The 10,441-nt window shown below is 59.2% G+C and overlaps 1 protein-coding gene across 1 annotated transcript in view; it reads left to right on the top strand.

Moving 5' to 3' along the window:
- FGD3 (FYVE, RhoGEF and PH domain containing 3) overlaps positions 1-10,441 on the top strand; it is a 37,386-nt gene that overhangs the window by 24,013 nt on the left and 2,932 nt on the right. The window contains exons 12-16 of the mRNA XM_035029252.1: positions 304-334; positions 1,207-1,314; positions 3,355-3,417; positions 8,097-8,219; positions 9,875-10,018. Of these exons, the coding sequence (XP_034885143.1) occupies positions 304-334; positions 1,207-1,314; positions 3,355-3,417; positions 8,097-8,219; positions 9,875-10,018 (469 nt within the window). The remainder of the gene's footprint in view (positions 1-303; positions 335-1,206; positions 1,315-3,354; positions 3,418-8,096; positions 8,220-9,874; positions 10,019-10,441) is intronic.

Here is a 10,441-nt window from a genome sequence, read left to right as displayed (position 1 = left end):
CACCTGCCCCACCTGATCACACCTGACCCCACCTGGACACACTTGACCCTACCTGGACACACTTGACCACACCTGCCCCATCTGATCACACCTGACCCTACGTGGACACACTTGACCCCACACCTGAGTCCACCTGGACACACCTGCCCACAGTGTACCAGAGCACTCAAGGATGGTCTTCCAGGCCTTATGCTGCACTTGGGGGCTGTGAGCAGCTCGGGCATGTGCCCCAGGATTGAGAGGAGTGTGGTGGTTAATAGTGTTTAAGACCAGGTTAATAAGATACTGTGTTTGTTTTCATAGGACGGAAGAGGAGAAAAAAGAATGGATTCAGGTGAAGCTCCTAAAATTTTAAAGTAATCAGATGACCAAATTCTTGTGCAGTATGGTCATTTCATGCTGGAGCAAGGGATGGAGTGGCCCTGTGACTCCCCAGGCGTTGCCTACCTGTCCGTCCGCCTTAAAGTGATGAAGTACCCTCACTGAGTACCTTCAGACGCCACCAGCTTTTCAGTCCGTTCAGTTGTGTAGCACCGCAGTAAATAAGCCAACGCGAAGGGCTGTAGGCGGGCAAGCAGGGAGGGACCCTCACCCCGGGGCTGGATCTGCGCTCCCTGGAGGGCCCAAGGGGACCATCACCCTCTCCCCACTGCCAGCCAGCTGGAGCAGCGATTACGTGGGACGGGCAGTTGGGCTTAGAGGGTGGGACCTGTGCTTCCAGAGGTAGCCAGGCAGGGAGGTGGTGCTTGTCCTGGGGTAGCCAGAGCAGACTTGGCTCAGGACCAGCTGCAGTGGGGACGCAGGGGACAGAGACCAAAGCCCATGAGGGCAAAGGTCAGAGCAGAGGCTGAGGCAAGGAGCCTGGTACAGCACTGACTGGGAAGGCCTCGTGGCTTCCAGAATTCATAGAAGAGAAATTTGCGCAAGGAGAGAAAAAGGAAATTCAAACAGACATGAGGGGGACATGCCAATGCAGGAAACGGAACCATGTCTGCAAATCTGCACAGAGTGTCCAGGAAGCATCCGTGGCAGCCTGGAACGCTGTGGGAGGGCACCAGCCTCATGTGGGGTGGGCTGGGACCTGTGTCTGGTCGGTCAGGGACGTGCGTGACCACAGGACCTGTCCGTGGGGACAGCGGTGTGCTGGTCCTTGCCCTCCAGGACGAGCTCGCTGAGGGCCCTCGTTCTCTGTGGTTTCTGTCCCAGGTCATCGAGGCCACCATCGAGAGGCACAGGCAGAACAGCCAGACCTTCAAGGCCTTCAGTGGCTCCTTCAGCCAGGACGAGGACCCCTCCCTCGCTCCAGATTCCCCTGTGAGCACAGCGACCTAGGGTCAAGGGAGGGACCTGGAGGGGATGTGCCCCAGGCCCCTTGCAGAAGGGCTGATATCTCTCCCTGTGCCAAGGACCACTGGGGGCTAGCAGGTGGGCAGTGCTCTCTGTCTGTCCTTTGCTGAGCACTGACATGGGGGCCAGGCCTCATGCGGGGCAGGCAGGAAGAATGCGCTGCATGAAGGTGCGTGTGAGGTGGGGCTGGGATCTTATCAGCGGGGGGCAGCTCGCTTGTTCTCATACGGAGCCACCCTGGGGCTGAGGAGAGCCAGGAGGCAGGGTCCCTTGCCCAGGGCCAGGTGGGGGAAGTCAGCTGCAGCTGCCCATTGGGGGCCCCCTGGGCCACAGCCCCCTCCTGTGGGCACAACTGCCGATGCCTTCAGAGTAAGGGTCCCTCACTCCCACCTCCCACCACAGGCACTCTTTTTTTTTTTTAATTTTTTATTGTTATGTTAATCACCATACATTGCATCATTAGTTTTAGATGTAGTGTTCCATGACTCATTGTTTGCATATAACACCCAGTGCTCCATGCAGAACGTGCCCTCTTTAATACCCATCACCAGGCCAACCCATCCCTCCACCACCCTCCCGTCTAGAACCCTCAGTTTGTTTCTCAGAGTCCATAGTCTCTCATGGTTCATCTCCCCCTCCAATTTCCCCCCCTTCATTCTTCCCTTCCTGCTATCTTCTTCTTCTTTTTCTTCTTTTTTTTTTTTAACGTATAATGTATTATTTGTTTCAGAGGTACAGGTCTGTGATTCAACAGTCTTACACAATTCACAGTGCTCACCATAGCACATACCCTCCCCAATGTCTATCACCCAGCCACCCCGTCCCTCCCACCCCCCAACTCCAGCAACCCTCAGTTTGTTTCCTGAGATTAAGAATTCCTCATATCAGTGAGATCATATGATACATGTCTTTTTCTGACGGACTTATTTTGATTAGCATAATATCCTCTAGTTCCATCCACATCATTGCAAATGGCAAGATCTCATTCCTTTTGATGGCTGCATAATATTCCATTGTGTATATATACCATATCTTCTTTATCCATTCATCTGCCGATGGACATCTTGGCTCTTTCCACACTTTGGCTATTGTGGACATTGCTGCTATGAACATCAGGGTGCACGTACCCTTTCGGATCCCTACTTTTGTATCTTTGGGGTAAATACCCAGTAGTGCAATTGCTGGATCGTATGGTAGCTCTATTTTCAACTTTTTGAGGAACCTCCATACTGTTTTCCAGAGTGGTCCATCATAGGCACTCTTTTTTTTTTTTTTTTTTAAGATTTTATTTATTTATTTGACAGAGAGAGAGAGAGACAGCGAGAGAGGGAACACAAGCAGGGGGAGGGAGAAGCAGGCTTCCCGCGGAGCAGGGAGCCCGATGCAGGGCTCAATCCCAGAACCCTGGGATCATGACCTGAGCCTAAGGCAGATGCTTAACGACTGAGCCACCCAGGCGCCCCACCACAGGCACTCTTGAAACCAAGGATGCCCAGCCTAGCCCAGCCTAGCAACCCCATGTCCCCTGCACCAGGCCTGGCTGGCCCTCCCCACGGCCTTATTGGCCACCTAATGTTTGCATCAAATCTACTCTGTTTTTCTCGCTTTCTGAATATATTTTAGAAGAAAAGTTTGCATCCCTCCCAGGCTGCCTTGAACAGAGGCCTCATGGACTCAGAACCATCCCTGTGGTTAAAGTGGTACCCGAGGAGCCAGGCGGCCCCCACCCCCAGAAGGCCTGAGGATGGAGCTAGAACCCAGGGCCGCCTCCTGAGGGTGGCATGATGGTGCAGGGAGGGGGGGCTGCAGGCCTCCAGGGGCGTCCCACACTGGGCCAGGGAGGAGCGCCTCCCCAGAGTCACAGCAAACACTGGGCCCGATTTTCTTTCTCCTGACCCTGTGATTGGACGGAAGGGCTGGGGGATGCTGTCCGTGGTCAGTGCTGCACTGGATGTCAGCCCGTGGCCAGGGACCCCCACTCCTGCCGGCCGTCTCTGTTCCCTCCAGGTGGTGGGCACCAGCTTGGAGGAGCCTGCGGTGGTAGCCAGCGGTGGAGGGGGTACTGCAGGGGTGAGTGAGCCCCCAGCTTTGGCAAGGGCAGGCGGTAGAGGGTGAGGTCAGACCAGGGAGCCCTCCGGGGCGGGGTCAGACCGGGGAGCCCTCTGGGGCGGGGTCAGACCAGGGAGCCTTCTGGGGCGGCGGTCAGACCGGGGAGCCCTCCGGGGCGGGGTCAGACCGGGGAGCCTTCTGGGACGGCGGTCAGACTGGGGAGCCCTCCGGGGCAGGGTCAGACTGGGGAGCCCTCTGGGGTGAGGTCAAGGGGCGAGCCACCCCCAGATGACCTGTCCCCACAGTGATAGCCTCTGGCCAGGTTGGGAGGGGCTGGGGGAGCCTGCTGGGACCCAGGCCTTCGTTAGGTCAGTTGGGTGGAGGTCACGCAGCTGTGCCCTTCACCTTGTGTGGAAAGTACGTGATTAAAACGACTCAAGGTGGTGCCTGATCCTTAGGCAGCTGGGCCATCCGAAGAGGAGAGGTCAGCACCTTGGCCCTGGGGGTCAGGAGGACAGGCAGGGGTACTCTCAGGGAAGGCTTCCCAGAGGCGGTGTCTGACCCATCTCTGGGGCCCAGGAGGATGGAGGGAGGTCCTCGCTGCAGGCCTAGGAGGGCGGTGGTGCCCAGGACCCCCATGCACGTCTGCTCACCTTCTCTCCACCTGGGGCAGTGCAGGCAGGGAGGGGGCTGGGCAGCCTGCGCCATGTCCCCCCACCAGGGGCAGGCCGTGGACACGCTGGAGCCCCTCCTCTCTGCCAGCTGTGTGGGGTTAGGTCAGAGGCTGAGTGTGTGTGCCTGCCCATCGTGAGCGTCCAGTACAGGGGGGCATGGTTATTGACCGCTGGCCCACCGGCCGTGAGCCCTGCTGTGAGGCGTGCCCTGAGACTCCAGGCGGGTGTGGCCCCTGCAAGCTGCCAGGGGACGCTCCTGGACAGGCTGGTGGGGAAGGGCTGGAGGCCCACACTGGGGCTGTCCACCTGAGCCCCAGCCTGAGCCCCAGACGGGTTTGCTCCTGAGGCCCCCGTGCTCCCCGACCTCCCAGCCTCTCCCCACCTCCCAGGCCCCCGTCCCCCAGCTGGTGCTGCCCCTCGGACAGCCTAGAGCTGCTAATGAGCCTCCCAAATTCAGCACCGAGGCCCAGAGTTCGCCCAGTGAGGTTATGCCGCCCTTGTGGGTTGGTTGTTGTTCTGGGCAGCCCCGCCTTAGAGAGAGGCTTGCTGGGCAGGTCCAGCCTCTGCTCCAAACCCCGCACTGGGAAGGGGGCCCTGGAAGGGGCTTTCTGGGGGCGGCCATTGTCTCCTTGGCCACAGGGGGCAGGGCTCCTGGCATGGGCTGAATTTTTAGTAAGCATACGTTTGTCTCCCACCTTGGCCCGTGCTGGGGGGCAGGACACGTGCACCCAGACGCTGCAGCGCCCGCTCCTTACGAGAGCAGAACCCGGGCCCCCAACCCATGTCCTCGGGCTACTGGGCGCTGGGAGCATCTTGAGAAGCTTTGAGCTCCAGGGAAGGATGGAGCATTTGGGGGGCATGATGGGTGTAGGGGCCAAAGGACAGGAGGAAGCCCCTTATTCAAGCGGAGCAGCTGCCTCACGGCTCTGGGGAGTGGAATGCGGTCCCCAGTAATTAGTGTCATTGAGGCAAGCTGCATGGAAGTGGCATGGGCAGTGGGGGAGGGCTGGGCCTGTCACAGCCTGTGAACCCCCTGGGCGGCTTCCTCAGCCTCCTGGCCCTCGCTCCTCTCGCTCCACCCTGCCCCAGGGCCTTTGCGCCTGCCCAGAACCCACAACACACACAGTAACAGATGGTGGTCCCGTGCTTTTCTCACTGGTGTGTGCTGTGAGCAGAGCTGTTGTTGGACCTGGAGCCGCTCAGTGTGGGCGAAGGTCTGGCCGTACGGGGCCTGATGTAGACCTGCTCAGTGTGCATTTGTAGAAGGTGTTCAAAAATGAGTTTTCATTCTGACACCAAAAGACTGATCCTTGCTGTAGATTTAAGCTTGTTCTTAGCACACTTAGAGAGGAAGGTAAACTCCCACGTGACTGCTGGTCTCCTTCCCTGAGCCCTGGTGTCCTCAAACACACGGTTCCGCAAGCCCCCCTTTCCTAAGAGAAGCTCAGCCCAGGCCAGGAAGTTTCGCAAGGTGGCTCAAGCCTTGTGTGCTCTGCAGAGGTCATGTAACTCTTCACAGAGAGGCTTCCCGGGGCTCAGACCTGTGGGGGGACATGTGCACACCTGTAAGATGCCGAGCCAGGCCCCAGCCCACCAGCCGGCCACGACCTGGGGGTGCACAAAGCTAGCGCTGCCCTTCCACCCCAAGCCCACCCTCTGGAGCTCTGGACAGAGCTGTCCACAAGGAGCAGAAGGGCCGGACAGGGCCTTTGTCCACAGCCTGCAGGACCCAGGGCCCACTGGGAGGTGCCATCGGAGGCTGGTTGTCAAGCCACCCTCGGGGCCTGATTCTTACCTGAACGGTTCTCCTGCTTCTGTGCTGTGGAACTGAAAACACCCGCGTGAATCAGACCCCTGCCCTTGGCAGAGACCACCTCCCGCGCCCCAGCACGTTGGGTGTTTCGGGTGGAGACTCGTGGATGCCGCGGTTCTGTACCTGTCTGAGGACTTGACCCGGGCTTTCGATGTCCCAGCATCCAAACAGAAAGCCTGAGCACCCCTTCTCATCTGTGCGTCTGATAACCTGTCCAGAAGGGGAGTGTGCTGAGTGAGCCAAGAAGACCCATCCTAAGCTGTGCGGGTGGGCTGCTGACCCCCGTGTCGGGAGCCTGCTCGGCCCGGGCTGGAGCAGCATCCGGAGTGGACACGCTGGGCTACAGTCCACAGCACCGAGGGAGCTGGTGCAGGGCTCCGCTTGGTTGCTGCCCCTCAGTCCCCATCCTGCGCCGCCCTCTGTCCTGCTGGCCTGCAGGTGGTGAACCTGGCCTCACACCCCAGCCCCAACACAGCCGCCTCCTCCGGCCCTCATGGGCCAGCCCTCTCCTCCGGCCCTTGTCCTGCCCCTGTCCCCCCGGGACACCCCCGTGGCCGCCTGGCATCAGTGATTCGGGGCTCTGCTCTTGGGCTCAGCCACCCTGCTGCTGACCACTCCCACCTCCCAGGCCCTTGGGGTCCTCACCTGGAAGACAGGGACAGTGGGGCCACCCTGAGGGATGGTGGAGGGTAGGGTGGGGGCTGCTGGGCCATGGCAGGCCTCAAGGATGGCCAGTTCCCCTCGTCTCTCCTTCCCTGCCTGTGCCCAGGCCCCAGGCAGCTCCCCTCCCATGTCTGCCCTGAGCAGTCCTGAGATGGTCTCCAGGAGAGGGGACCCGAGGCGGGTGGAGAGAAGTGGGGACGTAAGGGGAGCTTGGCAAAGTCAGGATCCACGTGAAGTGATGAGCTAACCCCACCGTAGAGGTGGGGACACTGAGGCTCAGAGAGGAGACCATCATCCGTGGTCTCATGGCTGATGAGGGGCAGGGCAGGGCCTGGGGGCTGTCCCCCACCTTGTACAACTCCTCCCGAGATGGGGAAACCGAGGCTCAGCCGGCGACCCCGTTGAGCCCCCACCGAAGCCTCATGCTGCACCTGCTCCCGCCTGCCCCTGCTCATGTGAAAGCCCTTGCCTCCGTGGGGCTGGGGTCCCGGACACAAGTGGTATCACTGGGGCCGGGGGCACAGCACGCAGCCTCGCCCTCCCCCCCGGCCAGCTTCCACGGTGCGGCTGGGTGGCAGCGACGGGGCAGGGGTCCGGTCTGCTTTCTACTTGTTTACCGCCTTTCTTCCTCTTTTGCAAGATGTTCTTGTCGAACAACCGCTAGAAGGTTCCCCTGGCCGCAAATGGCGAGGAGGCGCGTCTGGGTGTGCTTCCCCGTCTCGTCTCTCTGCTCCTCCATCCCCTTTGTGGCAGAAGCTCTATTCTCTGCCTGAGCCGCTCTGCCCTTGGGTCCTTCTCCCTGAGCCGCACCAGGGCCAGCTTTAAACCACGTCCCCTTTGTGGCCTCAACTCTGCCTGGCGTGCCCAGGCCGCTCCCTTAGTTTCGGACGCATCAGAGTTAATACGTGTTTGACAAAGAGGGAAATCAGCGCTTGTTTGTAAAGACTAAGGAGATGGAGGAAAGTGAGCCCTGCCCTTGCCCTCCCAGCCCGCCCCCCCTCTGCAAGGGGTCTGAGGTTCCTGCGGACCTGGCCCAGCTTGTTGAAAGGCATTTGCAGTGTTCTCATGACTTGTCCTAAAGCTTGTTTAAGCTCTCTGAACACAAACCACATTGAGTTTCCTGACTTCCTGTTGTTCCCCTTGTCAGCTCCTGGGTGGGAGGACCAGTCAGCTTGGCGGAGGTGGAGGGGAGCGCAGCCCCAACCCGCCCCTCGAGCGGTCAGGCGGGCCCAGGGCAGCCCCCGAGCCTCGGGGCCACGGAGCAGGCCACGCCAGGCTGGACAGACCATTCCCCAGCGCGGGCTCTGGGCCCCGTCTCTTCAGACCCACCAGGTTGTCGCTGGCCTCCCTGTGGGCCAGGTGGGTCCAGGCAGAGTTCCAGACCCACTTAGGCCCTCGGCGTGTGTGACGGTGACCACAGGGCAGCCTGGGGAGCAGGGCTGGGCAGGGGCTGAGGTGACGACACCCCAGCTTCGTTCCCTCCTGCGTTTTGCTCTGCATGCGCCGTCCGCGTGCTCACTGAGCTGCCCCTGCACACGTGTCTCCCATAGCTCGAGCCCAGGAGAGGGTCCGCTAAGACCAGGCGCGACAAGGAGAAGCAGGGCTGCAGGAGCTGTGGCGAGACCTTCAACTCCATCACCAAGAGGAAGCATCGGTGCAAGCTGTGTGGGGCGGTGAGTGTGGGTGGGCACAGCTCCGTGCAGCTTCCGCCCACCACGAGCAGACCGGCGCCATCCCGTCTGAAGTCGACGCTAACCCCCTTTCTCTGGTCAGCTCCGGTGTCTGACCAACACTGCTGTGGTTGCGAAAGTGCCAGACTTGGAACCACAGAGCTCAGCGCTGGGTGGCTGGGAGGAGGGGGTGAGAGTGACCTCCTGCCCTGTGAGGAGGCAGGGGTTGGGGAGGTGCGGGGTGCAGCCATGCGGGGAGCTCCCTCCTGCCACTTTGATCCAGGTGCTCCAAGGGTGCTGAAGGTTGACTGGGCCTGTGGGATGTGGGGCCACCTTCAGCTGGCACCCCAAGTGATCACCATCTCCATTTCTCCTCACAGAGCCCCCCAAAACCCTTTCTCTTTAGGATGGGCTTGATATTGAAAGGGAAGGTTATTCCTGATAAAAGGACTCTTGTTGATTCAAATGTTTCTAGGTTAGGTTATTAAAATGGAATTTATGTTAGCAGGTGGGTCTTAGCACAGAACTGCCTTAAAACTGGTTTTCCAAAAGGCATCAGCAGACTGTGCCGGGTGTGGTGTTCATTGTCATGCCCTTGCATGAAACCTTAAAACACTGGGGGAAGGAGACATAAATGGATGAGTCCTCAAATGAATGGATAGATGGGTGATGGATGGGTGTGTGAGTAGTGGATAGATGGAAGATGGATGGATGGAGGGAGGATGGATGGATGGATGGATGGATGGAGGATGGTTGGATAGGTAGATGGATGGATGGATGGATGGATGAATGGATGGATGGATGGATGGATAGGTAGATGAATGGACAGATAGGTGGTTGGATAGGTAAGTGGATAGATGAATGGATGGGTGGGTGAATGGATGGTGCGTAGAGGGTGGGTGGATAAAGGATAGATGGGTGGGTGGACAGGTGGGTGGGTGGATGCATGGTGAGTGGCTGGATGGGATGACGGATGGGTGAATAGAGGATGGACAGATGGTGGATGCTGGGTGGGTGGATCGATGGATGGATGGATAGTGGGTGGGTGAATGGAGGATGGATGGATAGGTGGATGTGTGGATGGATGGGTGAGTGGGTGGGTCATCATCCATCCATCCATCCACTCAGGAGTCCAACCACAAATAGAAATAGAAATCAGTAGAAATCATGGAAATTGCTAAATCATAGGGTAACTCTATTTTCAGTGTTTTGTGGGGAGTGGATATGTTTTCCACAGCAGCACTACCATCTTGCATTCACACAAACAGTGCACAAGGGGTTGGTTCCTCCACATCCTCACCAACGCTTATTGTCTGTATTTTGGGTACTAGCCATCCTGACAGGTGTGAGGTGGTATCTGATATCTCACTGTGGCTTTGGTTTGCATTTCCCTGATGATTAGTGATGTTGAGCATCATTCCATATGCCTGGTGCCTCTTCCCAGTCTTCTTTCTGTGCACACAGACCCCGGGACCCTCCAGAAGAGGAGGCAAGTCCTGGATGGCCAGCACTTGGGTCCCTGTCCTCTGACAAGTCTCCTGCAGAGAAGCCCTTCCTCTCCATATGCTATGTCCCTCCTGGCCTTGTGGCCCCTCCAGCCTCTTCTGGACGGTCTTCTGTCCCAGGAGGCGGGGTCACAGGTGCCCTCTGCTCTGCAGGTCATTTGTGGGAAGTGCTCCGAGTTCAAGGCTGAGAATGGCAGGCAGAGCCGCGTCTGCCGAGAGTGTTTCCTGACGCAGCAGGCGGTACCTGAGAGCCCCAGCCCTGAGGCGGCAGCCGAGGGGCCCAAGCACAGCACGGAGGTAGGCAGGCCAGACGCTGGGAGCCTCCTGACGGGGGCCCTGTCCCTGGCAGCCTCTGCAGGCTGTGTTCCCAGAGCCGCTGCTGCCCTTTGTGCCAGGACAGACTGTGTGCGTGCACGTGCTGGGTGTGTGGTGCACATGTTCACGGTGTGCGCACACATAGGTGCGTGGTGCGCGTGGTGTGTGTGTGTGCACGTGCTAGGTGCGTGGTGGGCGCGGTGCGTGTGCGTGCACGTGCTGGGTGTGTGGCGCGCGTGGTGTGTGTGTGCACACGTAGGTGCGCGGTGGGTGCGGTGTGTGGTGCGCGTGTGCACACGTAGGTGCGTGGTGGGCGCAGTGTGTGTGCACACGTGGTAGGTGTGTGGTGGGCGCGGTGCGTGTGTGCACGTGCTGGGTGTGTGGTGCGCGTGTTCACGGTGTGTG

The sequence above is a fragment of the Mirounga leonina genome, unplaced genomic scaffold, assembly GCF_011800145.1.
Source record: "Mirounga leonina isolate KUSES-001 unplaced genomic scaffold, KU_Mleo_1.0 Mir_224, whole genome shotgun sequence".
Taxonomy (NCBI): domain Eukaryota; kingdom Metazoa; phylum Chordata; class Mammalia; order Carnivora; family Phocidae; genus Mirounga; species Mirounga leonina.
The sequence above is the reverse complement of the archived record's forward strand: the minus strand, read 5'-3'. Positions and strand labels throughout refer to the sequence as shown.